General features: G+C 41.9%; 1 protein-coding gene across 8 annotated transcripts in view; it reads right to left on the reverse strand.

The window, feature by feature from the left end:
- Positions 1-1,032: 1,032 nt before the first annotated feature.
- The window catches only part of blk (BLK proto-oncogene, Src family tyrosine kinase), a 90,516-nt gene continuing 72,171 nt past the window's right edge, over positions 1,033-19,377 (reverse strand). For 7 of the 8 annotated variants that reach the window (XM_063035448.1, XM_063035456.1, XM_063035465.1 and 4 more), the window contains 4 exons: positions 18,752-18,828; positions 11,321-11,471; positions 3,761-3,892; positions 1,159-2,775 (listed from right to left, as the gene is read on the reverse strand). In XM_063035448.1, the coding sequence (XP_062891518.1) occupies positions 2,576-2,775; positions 3,761-3,892; positions 11,321-11,471; positions 18,752-18,828 (560 nt within the window). In that variant the 3' untranslated portion in view covers positions 1,159-2,575. Of the gene's footprint in view, positions 1,128-1,158; positions 2,776-3,760; positions 3,893-11,320; positions 11,472-18,751; positions 18,829-19,377 lie in introns of those variants that run through there. The other variant, XR_010016344.1, reaches the window with a different exon arrangement.

A 19,377-nucleotide genomic window follows, 5' to 3' on the forward strand; every position in this document is an offset into this window, starting at 1 on the left:
TGTCCACCATCTACAAGGCTCAGGTCAAGAGAGTAATGGAATACTCGCCACTCGCCTGGATGAGTGCAGCTCCATCAACACTCAAGAAGCTCGACACCATCCAGCACAAGGCAGCCCACTTGACTGGTGCCCCTTCCACAAGCATCCAATCCCTCCACCGTTCATGAACAGTTGCAGCAGTGTACTATCTATGAGATGTTCTGCAACAACACACCAAAATTCCTAAGGTAGCATCTTCCAGATCCACGACTACCGCCATCTAGAAGGACAAAAACAACAGGTACCTGGGAACACCACCACTTGGAAATCCCCCTCCAAGTTACTGCCCATCCTGACTTGGAAACAAATCACTGTTCCTTCATTGTCACTGAGTCAAAACCATGGAATTCCCTCCCTAACAGCACTGTGGGTATACCCACACCTCAGGGACTGCAGCGGTTCAGGAAGGCAGCTCATCACCACCTTCTCAAGGGCAACTAGGGATAGGCAATAAATGCTGGCTTAGCTGGCGATGCCCACATCCCGTAAATGAATATATTGGAAAAGAGCTGCAGGGAGTTGTAAAATAAGTCCTCTCCACCATGGGCACTGGACTCCGTAGTATCCCAGACATCTTAGGAAGGTGGCATTCATCATTGAGGACCCCAATATCCAGGACATGCCCTCTTCTCATTGTTACCATCAGGATGGAGGTACACATTCAATAATTCAGGAACAGCTTCTTCCCCTCTGCCATACGATTTCTTGTCATTGAACCATGAAAACTACCTCACTACTTTTTTTATTTCTGTCTTTGCACTCCTTATTTAATATGATTATTATATATTTTTATATATTGTAAAGTATTGCATTGTACTGCTGCCACAAAGTTAACAAATTTCACGACATTATATCAAACCTGATTCTGTATGTGAACTTACATTTGATCATATTTCAAGGAACCCTTTAAAGAAAGGTGTATTATACATAAATTCTGATTCACCTACAAATGAGGAAATACGGAGCTCCAGGCTGCTACCCTTCCCTGACAAAGAAACCTCCTTGCCACTATTCTTGGATTCACCATCCAATTGTCTTCCATCAGTACTGGCTTTAACTGTCAGCAAAGAGGAGTACTGACATCAAATCTGGAAAAGAGAGACTTTATTTCATCAACCAACAACATTTATTTGAAGTAATGAAAAATGCCTCTGATGAACAAGGTACAATCTGACACCACATGATTTGACTTCATACTTCTTGCAGCAAGCATATTTAGCCAATCAGTAACTTCGAACACATGACGCATTGGAATGTGCAAAATACCTTGCAAAGATTGCAAGCCTCAGATTTAAATGGAAAGAGTGCCCAGCTCAGGAAAGTGCATCACTGTATTTCTCAGTCCTAAATGTGTTGGTTCCACTGATCTTCTGTCAAGTGAAGAAATGCAGACACTGGAAATCTGAAATAAAAATAGAAAATGCTGGAAAAAAACCAGCAGATCCGACAGTATCTGTGGAAAAAGGAACAGTTAATGTTGAAGTTTGAAGACACTTCTTCAATAAATTCTTTATTTATAGCAGGACAATAATTTCAAATCATGTGGTTCCATGAACTGCAAAATACAAAACCACAAGTCTTTTAAAAGGATGAATTCTCAACCCTTTCTGCATATCATATTTTGGTCCGGTGTTCAGTAGAAGTTCTTAAATAAACTTCTACCTCTGTAAATTGATGGTAATCAGAGAGCTTGAGCTAGAGTCAAGGTTAAGATCTCATGATCTGCATCACTCAACAGTTGGAAAATCAGCAAACCACTTAATTGGAATTGCACTGTACAGTCTCTAAGCAATGTGCTTAGATGTGAACAATTGTGCATATTCAAGTAAAAAGCAAGATTATTTTAACATGAGTTCAATGGTGCTTTAAACTTCAGAAAAATCTGTAGCTTTGAAAAATTTTGGCTTACACCTTGTGATACATTAACAAGCCAGAACAGCCAATATAGCTTCAGGAAAACTTCCAGCATAAGCAATTATAGTTTCATATGAAATTGTTTGGATACTCTCAAAACAATATAGAACATAATGAAAATGAAATGAAAAACTCTCAATGTTTCTAGCATTCAGTCAGTGAACTGAAACAGCTAGACAGCTACAAGTTATAATGTGAAGGTTTCGAGATGACAAGCTTGGAATGAGTTTCCCAAGTCAGCATGAAAAGTGCACACAAATTTTATCTAAACCAGCCAAAGATCCCAAGGAGAAACAGCCGTCAAAAATGCTGGCGGGGTACTTAATCAAGAATGAGATTTTTCTATGCTCACAAGAGCTTGTGGAAGGCACTTCCAATGAAACTATCCCAACAGTTTCTTCTGCAGGCACGTTTCTATTAACAACAAGTCTTCAGAACATCAGCCCAAAATGTGGCTTGGTTAGGGCTAAAACCAAACAATTATGGCAAACCAATTAGGACAAAACACACAAGAAGCTGGTTTTCTTTGAACTGTTTTCAACAACACTTGAGTGAAAACACAGTGTTTAATTAGAGGTCCGGTGACAAACATCTGCTTCTTTCACTAGGTAGGTTCCTGAAGCTAAGCAGATTGATAGAGCCCTTCTGTGGCTGTGAAGAAGTCCTCCAGAATACTCTGTAAGTATTCAAATGTGGGTCTATCTTCTGGAGCAGTTTTCCAGCAGTTCAACATGATATCATAGAGTTCATTTGAGCAGCTGTCGGGGCGAGGCATTCGATAGCCGCGTTCTAAACTCCGGATTACTTCAGGGTTGCTCATCCCTGCAGAACACAAGTGGTAACCAACAAATAATCAGCAAAGTAACTCTTCTAGGATTTCACATGAGGAATAGTCAATTACATGAAACTTACATACACCTACAGGAGAAATCCGTGAAGGGGTTTCCAGCCTCTACCTGCCTACTTAACATCATCTTAATTCTTACTCTTGCCACTGCATCACGTTACTTGAATATCAGCAGCTATTACCTTGCTGAGCCAAATAGGCACAGACAATGCCCAAGGATCATCAAGGGTCAGGGGATTTTTTTCTTGAGTGGCGGCAGGGGATACCGGAACATGAGGGAGGCAGCCATGCCAAATTGCCTTAGGTCTCTGACCTCACAACTCTGAAGTTCAATACAAACAAGTCTCCAGAAGTGTCAATTAGGATAACTGAAACCTCGGTAATGTAGAAGTCGTAACTCAAGTTGTTAAAGCCTCTTATCCAATCATATTTTGTGTGAATTATGGTAGTTCTTTTTCCCCTCCCCCCACCTTTGAAATCAACTCCTCAGCTTCTTTTCTCCAGTCCTGCCAAAGGTTTTCGGCCCGAAACGTCGGCTGTACTTTCTTCCACTGATGATGCCTGGCCTGCTGAGTCCCTCCAGCACTTTGTGTGTATTACTCAGAGCTCCATCAGGCTTGATGTGTTGCAAAATGTTATATGCATTCAGTAATGCCCTACATCAAGTACTATTTACTTGGCATTTTGAATTTGCCAATATATCCAGAGGATATAATCCAGTTCCCACTTTGGCCCGTGGCCTAAGGGATCATGGTAAGATGACCGTCATATCAAATCATGCACATATTCTAAGGGAGGAGTGGGGTCATGTTAAATTAAATACATCACTGCTACAACCTTGTCTCACTGATTTAATGGATCTTTCTTGGAGTGGCATGGGACTGCCTTTAATATTGTCTACATGAAATTATTCTACAGACTATGAGTAAAAGAGGATAAATTTCTCAAGATCCATATTACCTGGATATGGTACTCTCCCATACGTTGTAATTTCCGTTAAAAGTACACCAAAGGACCAGACATCAGACTTGATTGTGAAGGTGCCATAATTAATGGCCTCTGGTGCTGTCCATTTGATAGGGAATTTGGCACCTGCAAAGAAAAATAACAAAAAAAACTCTGATTTTCCTTCCAATTTCCCCACTTTCTCCTTCTGAACGCCTTGATTTATTAGTTATTCAATACCTGTAGGTCCGGCAAGCTAGTTCTGAGAGCTTGCAGTGTGCAAATATTGCGGTGCTGTGCAGGGAGTGAGGGTCATTGACTCTTTATCACGTTGCCCAATGTAGTTTAGTGTAATTAATACAGCACCAACCTGGAACATGGAACCCAGCTGGTCTATACAGATCCATAGATAAACAGAGCCACTGAAACATTGAGCAGCCAAATAATAATCTGCTTTTAGGAATGTAAAATAGCAATCTTCTTTTTAACAATACATACTTTTCTTTGATTAGAATTAGAATCCAAAAACCCTGTTGACTCATTACCCAGTGCAATGCATTAAAACAATTGAGGATTTATCTATATTAAGAACAGCGTACATTTTTCACATCTGTCCCAATCCTAGAATGATTATGAGTGGTTAATTATTTATAATAATTATACAGTAATCTTCTGAAAATAGTTATTATACTCTGTCCTTTAAGCTTCATTTTAGAGGATAAATTTTAGGAAAGTGCTCTTTCAATGAGAGGCTCTGCTCCGTGATTGAAGGATTGAAAATTTTCACCACACACAGTTGTATTTATCATTCATTTAACGTGACACAGGAGCCCATTCAGACATGTCAACTCCAAGAGAAGTAGTCTCATCAATTCAAATCTCCTTCCTGTTATTGCTCAGTGCTCAGCAATATTCCCTAATATGCTCACCAACTTGGCTTTTTAATGTCAACACAAAATACTCCGCAGATACTGGGGTCAAAGCAACACTCACAACACGCTAGAGGAACTCAGGAGGTCAGGCAGCATCTGTGGAAACGATCAGTCAATGTTTCGGGCCAGAACCCTTCGTCAAGACTGAAGAGGGAAGGGGCAGAGACTCCATAAAGAAGGTGGGGGGAGGGTGGGAAGGAGAAGGCTGGTAGGTGCCAGCTGGTATGAACATTGAATTCTCCAACTTCCAGTAATTCCCTCCCCCTCCCGTCCCCCATCCCAGTTTCACTCTGCCCCCTCCCCCAGCTGCCTATCACCTCCCTCATGGTTCCGCCTCCTTCTACTACCCAGTGTACTTTCCCCTATTCCTTCTTCACCTTTCCTGCCTATCCTCTCCCCCACCCCTTACTGGTTTTTCACCTGGAACCTACCAGCCTTCTCCTTCCTACCCTCCCCCCACCTTCTTTATAGGGCCTCTGCCCCCTCCCTCTTCAGTCCTAACGAAGGGTTCCAGCCCGAAATGTCAACCGATCTTTTCCACGGATGCTGCCCGACCTGCTGAGTTCCTCCAGCGTGTTGTGAATGTGTTTTATACAGTATTTTTTGTTAGATGGGGTAGGATTTCTAAAGATTAATTCAAACTGTTGGTCTTTAATACATCTTGAATCTGAAGGAAAGTTGTACTGTATTCAGCTGAACTATTCCTGACCATTTTCCTACTAAAAAATACAATTAACCCCCAGGCCTGAACAACGTCACTTCTCCCTACAGTAGATGTATTTATACCCTCTCAGTGCATTATGAATTGCCTTTCAAATTCATTTACAACCATCAAGAGATCATTCTTATCTACCTTTACCAATGTTTAAAAAATGTCATCATGCTACTCAATGTTCTGAAGAAGGGCCTCAGCCTAAAATATAGACTGTTAATTCATTTCCATAGATGCTGCCTGATTTGCTGTTGTGTTCCTCCAGCAATTTGTGTGCATTGTTCTGGACTTGCAGAATCCACAGAATTTCTCGTGTTTATAATGCTGTATTCCCACTGTTGTAACAATCAGAGCTTATGCCTTCACTTAAGAACAAGTGGCTAGTGCTGGGCAATTTTGTGCCCAAATCCAGAACCAAATGATGACTTTCGCCATATAGGACCCTCAATGACCATTAATGATTATATATTCAACCATGATGTTGTAAAGGAAATAGCACTATTTTTCCCTGCATTATGCAGGCATATAGATGAATGCATCCCTTCCTCACATTAAACCCCTAAATCTGAGCCACAACCTCAAAAGAGCCAGCTAAGGTCCACGCCATCTTGGAATGCAGGTGAAGATTACTGCAGATATAGTCTAATGCATCCTTTCTTACATTAGGTGGGTACTTTGGTGATTTCTGTCCCTTAAATTCCCTTCCATTATCCCTGTCCAATCAATTATATACGATTCAACAGCACCCGTCCCAGGTTCACCATGAAGCTTTGAACATGATCCAAAAGTCTTCTCCTTAATCTGCCCCTCAGAGTTGAGGATGACTCACTTCCACTCCAGGTTCATAGGTTCTGAGAGGTCTGATGAGACCAATATAGCTTTCCCAGACTCCCTCACAGCTGGAAAGGAGCTGCTTGACAGAACTGTCGGGTGTGTTAGTTGGAACGTTTAGGACTACTGCTATTTTTCACTGCAAGACTTTCCCAGATACTCCTTTTCCATATTGACCAGCCACAGGCAAAATATTCCCATGAGTTGATATGGATGGTACCCTTTAACCAAATAGGATTTGAGAAGAAGCATTTTTTTGTGTGTTCCAGAGAATTCTCTGTGTGACAGGGTACCTATCTCATGAGTCTGGTGTTGAGAAAAATAACCTGTGGCTCACCTGGCAGTAAAAATTAGTTTTATTTGCCACACTTCTTGTGCCCACAACTGAATAGCACATGAATTGAATAAGTATTTTGCATCAGTCTTCACTGTGGAAGACACCAGCATTATAGTGAAAGTTCCAGAGTGTCAGGGGCATGAAGTTTGTTAAGTTACCGTAACAAGAGAGAAGGCTATTGGGAAATTAGAAGGTCTGAAGATGGATAAGTCACCTGGACCAGATGGTATACACCCCAGAGTTCTGAAAGTGGTAGCTGAAGAGATTGCGGAGGCATTAGCAATGATCTTTCAAGAATCGTTAGATTCTGGAATGGTTCCAGAAGACTGGAAATTTGCAAATGTCACTCCATTCTTCAAGAAGAGAGAAAGATAGACAAAAGAAAATTATGGCCAGTTAGTCTCACCTCAGTGGTTGGGAAGATGTTGGAGTCGATTATTATGGAACAGGTCTCAGGGTACTTGGAGGCCCATGATAAAATAGACTATAGTCAGCATGGTTCCCTCAAGGGAAAATCTTGCCTGACAAATCTGTTGGAATTCTTTGAAGAAATAACAAGCAGGATAGACAAAGGAGAATCAGGTGATGTTGTGTACTTGGATTTTCAAAAGGCCTTTGACAAGGTGCCACACATGAGGCTGCTTAACAAGCTACTAGCCCATAATATTACAGGAAATATTCTAGTATGAATAAAGCAGTGACTGACTGGCAGGGGGCAAAGAATGGGAATAAAGGGAGTCTTTCCTGCTTTGCTGCTGGTGACTAGTGGTGATTCACAGGGGTCTGTGTTGGGACCGATCCTTTTTACATTATATGTTAATGATTTGGATGATGAAATTGATGGCTTTGTTGCAAAGTTTGCAGATGATATGAAGATAGGTGGAGGGGCAGGTAGAGAGGCCACAGAATGACTTAGATAATAGGAGAATGGGAAAAGAAATAGCGGATGGGAAGTATATGGCACTGTTGGGAAGGGCATGGTCAAGCACTTTGGTAGAAAAAGATGAAAGGGTTGACTATTTTCTAAATGGGGAGAAAATACAAAAAACTGAGGTGCAAAGGAATTTGGGAGTCCTTGTGCAGGATTCCCTAAAGGTTAGTTTGCAGGTTGAGTCTGTGGTGAGGAAGGCAAATGCAATGTTAGTATTTCATTTCAACAGGACTAGAACACTGTACAAAAGCAAGGGTGTAATGTTGGGACTTCATAAAGCACTGATGATGTCTCACTTGGTGTATTGTGCGCAGTTTTGTGACCCTTATCTTAGAAAGGATGTGCTGAAACTGGAGAGGCTTCAAAGGAGGTTCACAAAAAATGATTCCGGGATTGAACGGCTTGTCAAATGAAGAATGCTTGATGGCTGTAGGGCTGTATACACCAGAATTCAGAAGAATGAGGGGTGACCTCATTGAAACCTTTTGAATGGTGAAAGGCCTTGATAGAGTGGATGTGGAGAGAATACTTCCTAAGGTGGGAGAGTCTAAGACCAGAGGACACAGCCTCAGAATTTCTTCGGCCAGAGAGTGGTGAATCTGTAGTTCTTTGCCACAGGCAACTGTGAATGCCAAGTGTTATTAAGGCAGAGATTGATATATTCTTGATTGATCAGAGAATGAAGGAATACGGAGAGAAGGCAGGAGACTGGGGTTGAGAGGGAAATTGGATCATGATGAAATGGCAGAGCAGACTCAATGGGCCAAATGGCCTAATTTTGCTCCTGTATTTTATGGCCTTATGGGCTAGCTCAGTGACAACAACCCGTATGTCCTTGGAATGCAGAGGAGACTGGAGAAGCAGTGGGAAACCCACTTCATAATGGGGAGAATGGTACAAATTCCATACAGACATCGGTAGGAATCGAAACCCATCAGTGATAGTTGGCGCTGTAATAGTGTTATGCTGTTATGCTACCGTGTACAATTACAGCCTCAGTATGGAGGATGTTGGGCTAGGAGTCCAGCAGTTTGGTTACACTGCTAGTGTATGTGGAGGATTTTGTGAATACAATCTCTATTGCTCTGATGCGCCTACGCTAGCTAGTCAAAATCGCAGAAGCATACAAGAAGTTGGCAATCACTATTGTCTATTGACTGTGACTTTTGCTCCAGGCCTGAGGTCTGTCGTCATAGGATGGCAGTGTGCACAGTCACAGTGGCCTCTCCAGGTCCAATGGACGGTGAAATTTCTTGTCCTGTTCACCTTTTCTATGATTATAAAACACTGCTGACCATGAAGAATACTAAAATCTGCAAGTCTACCGCACTAGGCAGTGGGATAACGAAAGTGTTGCACAGTTACAGCCTAGCGTGTGCAGTAGGATCTTGCTCCACATCAGGGCCTACTACAGCTACTCGGGGAAGCAGACATCAGAAGCAGTGCGCAGGTACACAGAAACACAGTAAGCGTACTGGTATTCGAGTGAGACTTAAAGAGGATCCCTGCATTTCCATTCTCCCGACAAGCGTGCAACACTCATCTGTGCACAGTGAGTCAATGCCCGACGTAGGACTGACCACATTTCTGGAACAAGCTTCCTGCTTATCCTGTAGATTAGCTCCCCCAGCATTGCCACATTATGCTGACACTGCAATGCACCCATTGTCTAGAAATATAATTTGCTTGCTTGCTTGTTATCATGTAGAGGTCACAGAAATGGAGATGATTGTCTCAGGGTGCAGAGAAATTCATAATATCTCTATTGACAGAATCAAAGGCTTCTGTGGGATAGTGTGTTGATATTGTTCCTCATCATTCTACGCTCAGGTCTCATTCTGATGCAGTCTGCATGGAACTTGCCTGTTCTCCCACAAACACATGGATTTTCTCCCACATCCCAAGCACTTTCTAATTTTGTTCATTGACTACTGTAAATCATGACTTTGTGTAGGCAGGTGCCCAATGAAGCAAAGGGAAGTAGATCATTGTGTGAGATATAATCAACTTCAGGGTTAAGGCAGAAAAGAGAGGGAAGAGAGTGATAGATTATTTTGTTGGGAGCATGCGGAAGTCCACAGTGCTGAATGGTTTTCTCCTGAGCCATAATAATAAGTAATTAAAATGATTTCTCCTGGATTTATATCATAATGAAGAATGTGCTCATTATCACTCTAGACTAGGGGTTCCCAAACTGGGGCCCATTGATCCCTTGCTTAATGGTATTGTTCCATGGCATAAAAAAGTTGGGAACCCCTGCTCTAGACCAGCGGTCCCCAACCACCAGGCCGCGGACCGGTACCGGGCCGCAAAGCATGCGATATGATTTGGTGATATGAGTCAGCTGCACCTTTCCTCATTCCCTGTCACGGCCACCGTTGAGCCATTAGGCATGCGAGGTCATTACCCGCGCGTCATCCATGTCAGCACAGGAAGGAGATCAACTCCTCAAGCTTGCAAATGATGGCAGGCTGGAAAGTCTGTTTGACCTAACATCTCTGCTGGCATTCTGGATCAAAGTCAAGGCTAAAAATCCTGAGATAGCCATGAAAGCACTGAAAACATTGCTTCCATTTCCAACATATCTCTGTAATGAATGCAATGAAAACTAAATTGCTGAGTAGACTGGACATAAGGAACCCCCTTCGAGTATCGCTGTCTCCCATCACCCCTCGATGGGACCGTCTTGTTGCAGGAAAACAAGCCCAGGGATCCCACTGATTCAGCGATATTGGTGTGTTGCAATGATTTTATATGTTCATACAGGGAAAATATGTGCTGTGCGTTTAATATCCAAACGTTACTTAAAATGTTATGATGCTATTGACTTATATAACCATATAACAATTACAGCATGGAAATAGGCAATCTCTGCCCTTCTAATCCATCCCGAACGCTACTCTCACCTAGTCCCACCGACCTGCACTCAGCCCATAACCCTCCATCCCTTTTCTGTCTATATACCTATCCAATTTTTCTTTAAATAATAATATCGAACCTGCCTCTACCACTTCTATTGGAAGTTCGTTCAACACTTAATTCAAGCTCCCCTGTCCTCCCCTGATAATTGACTTATCACTATATTCATGCGAGGAAAATATGCACTGTGTGTTTAATATTAAGTTTGTTAGAGAAACCCTTTTAGAAAGAAAATTGAATGTATTAGCCACTTATCACCAATATTCCGGTCGTGATTAACAACCCGCCCCCGCCGAACAGAATCGCCCAAAACGATTTGTAGAAAAAAATCTCATACGCATGCGCACTGCTGCCCGCACAAGGCTTCATGGTCATTGTAGTCTTTATCGGGGTAAACCCAAAGTATTTGACTGCTACTCTTGTCCATTGGCAACCCTACCCCCCGCGCGCACCCCCCCCCCCGGTTGGCCGGTCCGCAAGAATATTGTCAATACGAAACCGGTCTGCAGTGCAGAAAAGGTTGGGGACCCCTGCTCCAGACAATGTGAATCCATAGAGTGATTCTGGCTACACCCCTTCAGTCACTGCCAGGAAGCAGTCCAGGGCATTTGGAAAGGAGAGACTCTTCCATTTTTATAGCCATCAGATTTGTCTCCTTTGTTGATGATAGTCGCAATTACAGAATCTTTCAGGATCCCAGAATGGTCCCTCTTCCCAGATAAGTGAAATGAAAAATACATTTGCTCTATTGGAAAGTAGCATATGGTTCAGCATCAAACTGAAACAGCTTGGTCATCTTTACACAGCCTTTTGACTTAATGGAGCTGGGGCCACAGGGCTAAAGTATTTCCAAAATAAAAAAATGTGTCAAGTATGTTTTGGCACTCAAAGCAAGAGCTTAACAAAGGCTTACCTTCACGTGCTGTGTATTCATGATCTATAAGTCGGGCAAGACCAAAATCTGCAATCTTGCAGACCAATGCTTCTGATACCAATATATTGGCAGCTCGCAGATCCCTGTGGATGTATTTTTTCTGTTCAATATATGCCATGCCCTCTGCCACCTGAAAAAAATATACATTCTATATATAAAATTTGCCAGTATATGGTTATTTAAATAATTTGCCCTCCATTTTTTTCATGATAAACTGTTAGACTTGCATATGCAGTTGATTCCTTTCTCTGAGCCAGACACATCCTTGTCCCATTTCACTCAGTATTTAGAAACGAGAACCACATCAGTATGCTAAATTTACATTCCAATTCTATTAAAGCTCACAGAGAAGTCTGATCAAAATTCAGTTCTCAACATTACTCAAGGACAATTCCTGCTGCACTTATCTGAGATGTTATTGGAAATATTCTTACTCTTGCAGAAATGTGGCTATGGGACAACATCACCTGCACTATCAACCTTCAGGCTTTGCCGCTCACGGACCTGCGGCAACACACACACAGAATGCTGGAGGAACTCAGCAGGCCAGGCAGCATCTATGGGAAAAAGTACAGTCGACGTTTCGGGCCCAAAACCTTCCGCAGTCCTGCCTGGCCTGCTGAATTCCTCCAGCATTTTGTGTGTGTGCTGCTCAGATTTCCAACATCCGTAGATTTTCTTTTGATTGTGACTTGTGGTAACTTTATTTTTGTGACTGTATGAGCTGTGTTTTGCATGTTGGCCCTGGAGGAGCGTTATTTTGTTTGGCTGTGTGTATGTGAATGGTTGAATGACAATTAAACTTAAATATAATAAAGGTGTTTTTATTCTACAAATTCTTCTGTATAAATTTGTAAAATCTTTCTTTAAGTTCTTCCAGAGATTTTCATACAAGTTGATTTAGGTGGTCAATTCTACAGTCTCCCACTGTGCCTTGCTGATCCTGACCACTTCCTCCACTACAAAATTCTGTTTCATCAGCTTTTAACTAATTATTAATAATAACTTCAGTATGGCATGTACAGCCCTTTCAAGGGCAACTTTCTTCCTTGGAACTAGCCTGGACAAGCTACAGGAATTCCAACAGACCTTTCTCCTCTTTCAACTTCATTGATGGCCACCTTTCTGCAGGGTTTGTCCTAGCATGAAGACTCAGCTCTGTATCTCTGCAAATGCTATGGAAGTATATAATTATCCCAACCTCCACAAATAAGCAAAATAACTTTAAATAGAATAATTAGGTCTAGATGTTGCTTTAAAGGGGTTGCTTTAAAATCTTTTCTTCTCAAGGGGGAGATGTCTAGCTGCCACTCAACATCACGAAGCCAATACATCAAAGAATAATGTTCAGAAGAACAGGACACCATAGGGGTTTAAAGAGAGGATGCTGGACAGCAAGTTCTTAAGCTTTGGTAATGACCGATGAAAGGGGAAAAAAAAGAGAGTAAGTATAAAAGGCCGGTGTTAATAAAAAAAAAAGAGGATCCCAGGATAAGATTCACTGAATTTATCAGGTTATAGACTTCTGGATGAAGATGAGTACAGTTATGGCCAGCCAGGAAAACAAATAACTCAAAGATAGACAAAGGGTTCAGTGGAAAATTACCAAAAGCAACAAAAAAGAAGTCAGCGATACAAGGGGTGTGCAGTTAGAGGCTTCCAATGAAGGCTGAATGGTATACCTGAGCCAAATATGTCAGACTGAGGTCACTCTATATTGACACAAACTGTTTTTTCCCCTCGGTGAGGGGATTTCAAAACCACCAAAATCAAATCAACTGGACCTGTACTTCACCATTGTTTGTGAAAATGGACCGCTGTGGTATCTTTGCCTAGATGTTATTTTTCCTTCTAATTAAAGCTTTGTTGTTGTTGTTGTTCAAGCCTCACTGTGGTCTTTTCTAGCAGCATACTGTAAGACTGGCTGCCTTTTAACTTCTTTCTGTAGACTTGGTGCAAACATTACATTTGCCAGTTAAGTCCAAAATTTGCAGTAACTCATAACATTTTCCTGTCTCCCATAGGCCCACTCTCTTCTTCTATCAGATTCCTTCTTCAAAGTTGAAAGCTTTAAGTAAATTTACTGTCAATGTACATATATGTCACTATATACAACCCTGGGATTCTTTTCCATCAGCCCTTTGCCCTTTTCACCTATTATCTCTCTGCTTCTCACTTTATCCCCCCCTTCCCTACCTACCTTGCCCTTTTCATAACTTCACCTACTTCTTCACCTCGTCCCACCTTCTTATTCTGGCTTCTTCCCCCTTCCTATCCATGCCAGATGAAGAGTCTCATCCCAAAAAGGTTGACTCTTTGTTCCTCTCCATAGATGCTGCCTGACCTGCGGATTTTGTCCAGCATTTTGTGTGTGTTACTTTGCAGTAACTCTTCTTGGATTGTACAATCTCGGCCTGAGCTCACCAGATTTTGTTTTGTTGTCATAGTACACAATTTGGACAGCACAATAGAGCTACACTTTTTGAACTGTCATCACTCAGAAGTCTCCACTCAACACAAATAAAACAAACTATTCCAATCTATAACAGACAGACGTCTGTTATATTTCATTTCCTCAATTTGGGTCATTTTTTTAAAAAAACCTGTTTATCACAGTGGAAAATAGAGGCAGTGAAATCATTTCCTCTACTGATCTCAAAGCTGATAAGAGGTAAAAGTAAAGCAACAACAGCCTTCTCTGATAGGCCACCCATCTTCCTAAATTAGCATTTTCTCCTGCCGAGAGCATGTGTCTAATTTTAGCAACATTGAAGTTAACATAGGTTAACTCTCCTTTTGTATCTGTTTCATAAAAAGATTGAAATTAATCAACTTTGTATTTTGCAGGCCAGGCAGCATCTGTGGAAAAGTGTACACTCAACGTTTCAGGCCAAGAGCCCTCAACAGCACTCAAAAACAAAAGATGAGGAGTTACTCTGACTGCTCATCTTTTTTCCCAGTCCTGATGAAGGATCTCGGTCCGAAACGTAGACTCTACTCTTTTCCATAGATGCAGCCTGGTCTGCTGAGTTCCTCCAGCACTGTGTGTGTGTTGCTCAGATTTCCAGCATCTGCAGAATTTCTCTTGTCTGTCATTCAGCTTTGTAGTTTAGTAGATTCAGGGGGGAAGAAAACAGTAGAAATTTTTTTCTTTAAGATTTCAAACTAAGTTATCTTGTTTGATTCCATCGATTGTAGAGGTCTACCATACTCTGAGCCTCCATCCTCTGAGATTACTGACAGCTGTAAAAGATCATTGATACAAACAGACTCTCACCTCAACTCAACCCAGAAACTGACAACAGCTGTAACATGTTGCATATGGGAGCTGTATTCAATGTGTTGAGTTAAAGGTATGGCTGATTTATAGCTGCAGCAAATGTTTACAAATGCAAATTAAGTGTCTTATCACAGATTACACCTGTGAATCAGGAGAGCAGCCATGAAAAAAAATAGGCTAGGAGACTAACCTAAATTTTAAAATCTATCAAAAACCATCTCTAAACCCTGTCAAAACATTTCCTTCTAGTTTTTCTGTTATTTGTACTTTGTTGAAATGGCTATTTGACACTCGGCCACATTGATTTTAACTCATCATCTTCTGAACACAAGTTCCCCTTCATGTTTAGTTGCATTTACTTCACATTTAGTGGGATATTGGACCCAGTACCGCAACCTAACTACCTAATTGCTTTTCTTGCAATCACCCCATACTTTATATGCACTTTCATTGGTAGCAAACTATTCCGGTTACTGTTTCCATTACATCAACACACAGGACTAGAGTACACATGCAGCATCTGGCCACATGAAAAGATCTGGGTTTATTCTTTTAACTGGTCTCCATATGGAGATCTGTATAATTTTTGTCAAAAACTGAGATTTTAACTAACTTCAACAAAGTTCAACAACTCCCATAACTTACACGGCAGACTTGTGTCTACCCAGGTGCTGCCTGACCTGCTGAGTAGTTTCCCACCCATTTGGTATTTCTTTCAGGATTCCAGGAATTGAAAAGTTGCGCATTTGGATTTTAATTTATTTATTTTTAAGTATAATTTCAGTCACAGGGCACGGGTGTCGCTCATAAATAGTAAAAACCAATTCTTCTGTGCACAAGTTACCTGGAAAATGGATGAAGACAAGACAATGGATGTTGTCTACATGGACCTTCGCAAGGTATCTGACAAGGTCCCACATGGGAGGCTGGTCAAGAAGGTTCAGTCGCTCGGCATTCAGGATGAGGTAGTAAATTGGATTAGACATTGGCTTTGTGGGAGAAGCCAGAGAGTGGTGGTACTCTCTGACTGGAGCCCTGTGACTAGCGGTGTGCCACAGGGATTGCTGCTATTGTTGTTTGTCAACTATATTAATGATCTGGATAATGTGTTTAACTGGATCAACAAATTTGTGGATGACAACAAGACTGGAGGAGTAGTGAACAGCAAGGAAGACTATCATGGCTTGCTGAGAGATCTGCATCAGCCAGAAAAGTGGGCTGAAAAATGGCAGATAGAATTTAAGGCAGACGGGCGCGAGGTTTTGCACTTCTGTAGAAGGGTAAATCTTACACAGTGAATGGTAAGGCACTGAGGAGTACAGTAGAACAAAGGGATCTGGGAATGCAAGTCCATAATTCATTGAAAGTGGTGTCACAGGTAGATAGGATCATAAAGAAAGCTTCTGGCACATTGGCCTTCATAAATCAATGCATTGAGTATAGAAGATGGGATGTTATGTTTAAGTTGTATGAGACATTGCAGTTTTGGTCACCTCCCTCCAGGAAAAATGTAAATAAGATTGAAAGTGCAAAGAAAATGTACATTGAATAGATGCAAGCAGGCTTTTTTCCACTAAGGTTGGGTAGCACTACAACCAGAGGTCATGGCTTAAGATGAAAGGTGAAAAGTTTAAGGGAAACATGAGGGGAACTCCTTCAATCAGAGGGCTGTTGAGTGTGGAATGAGCTGCCAGCACAAGTGGTGCATGCAAACTCGATTTCAGCATTTAAGAGAATTTTGGATAGGTGTTTGGATGGCAGTTTAAATGTTTTTGGCATGGACTAGATGGGCTGGAGGGCCTGTTTCTGTGCTGTACTTCTCTATGACTCTCTGACACCTCAGCTTTAAGCCAACCTGTCCCACAATTAGGCCCCACTTCTGCCAAGGGTCAGAGTGCCACTGCTTGTTAGATGAACCAACCGAAAAGCAGGAGGAAATGAAAGGTAATTAGCAGATGCTGGAAATGTGAAACAAAAAGAGGAAATGCTGGGAACTCTCAGCAGATCAGGCAGCATCTACAGAAAGAGACCTGAAACATTGATTCTGTTTCTATTTGGCCAAGAAGTGGCAATTCCAACCAACACAGGTTGCATCATAGACTATAACCTTCCGGACAATAAAATTGCTTAATCTCTCCTCTACAAAATAAGTAACTTCATACTTATCTTGATGTATCTAGTCACACCTCAAGTTCATGAAATGCTCACCTGGAAGGTTATGGATTGTTCACCCTTGTCTGTTTTACTTCCTTTTAACACTTGGTCATTATCATGTCTCTGGCTGCACTCAGTGGTTATCATTACAGGCAAAAGATTACTGGTTTGTAAAGAAGCACAGCTGTCGTGCAAGAAATAAAAATAATAAGAATGGCCACAAGACCATGCAGCTTATTTGGAATTTCTGCCATAGAATCTGCGCAGAAATCCAAAAGAAATGGCAGGAATTTGTATTTTTTTGCCCCAGTGGAGGATCAGTGTGAACTGTGTTTCCTAGTTTGGGATTTGTGTCAACAATGTAATTAGAGATGCCATTTAGGAGAGCACCAATTAAGAATGAAATGGTACAGTAGGCCCTCCTTATCTGCGAGGGATTGGTTCCGGGATCCCTCGCGGATACCAAAAAACGCGGATGCTCAAGTCCTTTATTCAACCTGTCTAAATATGGTGGATCTCAGGACCCAGCGGAACCCCAGACCTTATTTAACCTGTCTCAGTGCGGTAGACATTAGGACCCGGCGGCGCAGCTCTGAATCCGCAGTTTTTCTGTTCACAACAATAATCACGATCACGATTGAAAATAAAGTGGAAATAATAAAGCGATCGGAAAGAGGTGAAATGCCATCGGTCATTGGAAAAGCATTAGGCTACAGTCGGTCAACGATCCGAACAATTTTAAAGGATAAAGTGAGAAAGGCCCTGCCTCGATTAAAGCTACAATTATTACTAAGCAACGCAGTGGTTTAATTATTGGGTTTTGGAGTTTGGGGTTTTTGATCCTTCACATCAACCCGGCACGGATTGAGAGCGCGCTCGGGAGCAGTCTGTCACTGGATCGCACTTGGGAATATCTGTTCCCGAGCCTGGCACTGAAACATACGTTTCTCAAGTATTTTATATGCATAGAAAGGTCAAATATATACTATATACTAAGACAAACGTTTGGCTAACTGACGCTAAATATTACCGGATGTACCTGTTCCGATTTACTTAGTAAGAGAACTTCTGATTTTTTTTCGATCCTGATCCACGATAACCTACACACATCCTCCCGTATACTTTAAATCATCTCTAGATTACTTACAATACCTAATTCAATGTAAATGCTATGTAAAATAGTTGTTATACTGCATTGTTTAGGGAATAATGCCAAGAAAAAAAAAGTCTGTACATGCTCGAACAGCAAGTGCTGGAAGAGCATTTCCGGGTTTTCTCGATTCGCGGTTGGTTGTATTCGCGCATGCGGAACTCGCTGATAAGGAGGGCTGACTATTTATTTCACTCAGATCCATTTCCGGTGACATTGATATGAGAAGGAACATACATCAAAGTTGCTGGTGAACGCAGCAGGCCAGGCAGCATCTATAGGAAGAGGCGCAGTCGACGTTTCAGGCCGAGACCCTTCGTCAGGACTAACTGAAGGAAGAGTGAGTAAGGGATTTGAAAGCTCCCTCTCCCTCCCCCTCCAGCTTTCAAATCCCTTACTCACTCTTCCTTCAGTTAGTCCTGACGAAGGGTCTCGGCCTGAAACGTCGACTGCGCCTCTTCCTATAGATGCTGCCTGGCCTGCTGCGTTCACCAGCAACTTTGATGTATGTTGCTTGAATTTCCAGCATCTGCAGAATTCCTGTTGTTTGATATGAGAAGGGATGAAATTTTGTCAGAGCTCTGGGGAAGGACAAGGGCACTCATTCCAGGGAGTTCAACAGCCTCTTTCAGCCTGTATAATTTTAACCAAGTCATTCCTCCTAAAACCTAGTTTCCTTGAGAGTCATTCCAAGCAACACACTGAAATGTCAGCAAAAACTTAAAGCATCCCGGTACAGTCCGAGGGAGTCATTTCCCTGGAGTGCCATTCACAGTGAACTGAAGGAAACAGGCAAAAGAATGTAAATCACTTCCAGAAGACCAACCTGAGCCGACATGTCAATTAATTTTGTCATCTGTAACTTTGCTCCTTCGCTAGTCTTTAGAAAATCCAGCAAACTACCTGAAAAAAGATGAAATGAACAGTCAAATCACATTAAACCCACTAATGAAAAGTAAAAAGCAACGAGAGAAGTGTAGCACTGTACAGGCTGTTCAGCCCACAATATTGTGCTGACCTATATAAACCACTATCAATCTAACCCCTCCCTCCTACACAACTCACAATCCTCCATTTTTCTTTCAGCCACATGCCTATCTAAGAACTTCCTAAAGGCCTGATTGTATCAGCCTCGACCATCACTCCCAGCAGTGCCTCCTAGGCACCTACCACTTCCTGTGTAAAAGTACTCTTTCTGACATCTCCCCTAAACTTCTGTCCACTTGCCTTAAATGCTTGTTTTCTGGTATTTGCCATTGCCACCATATGATAAAGATGCTGGCTATCGACTCTATTTATGTCTCTCATCATCTTATACACCTCTATCAAGTCACCTCTCATCCTCCTTTACTCCATAGAGAAAAGCCATAACTTGCTCAACCTTTCCACACAAGGCATGTCCATGCAGCATCCTGGTAAATCTCCCCTACAGCCTCTGTAAAACTTCTATGT

Source organism: Mobula hypostoma, chromosome 2 (genome assembly GCF_963921235.1).
Source record: "Mobula hypostoma chromosome 2, sMobHyp1.1, whole genome shotgun sequence".
Lineage (NCBI taxonomy): Eukaryota > Metazoa > Chordata > Chondrichthyes > Myliobatiformes > Myliobatidae > Mobula > Mobula hypostoma.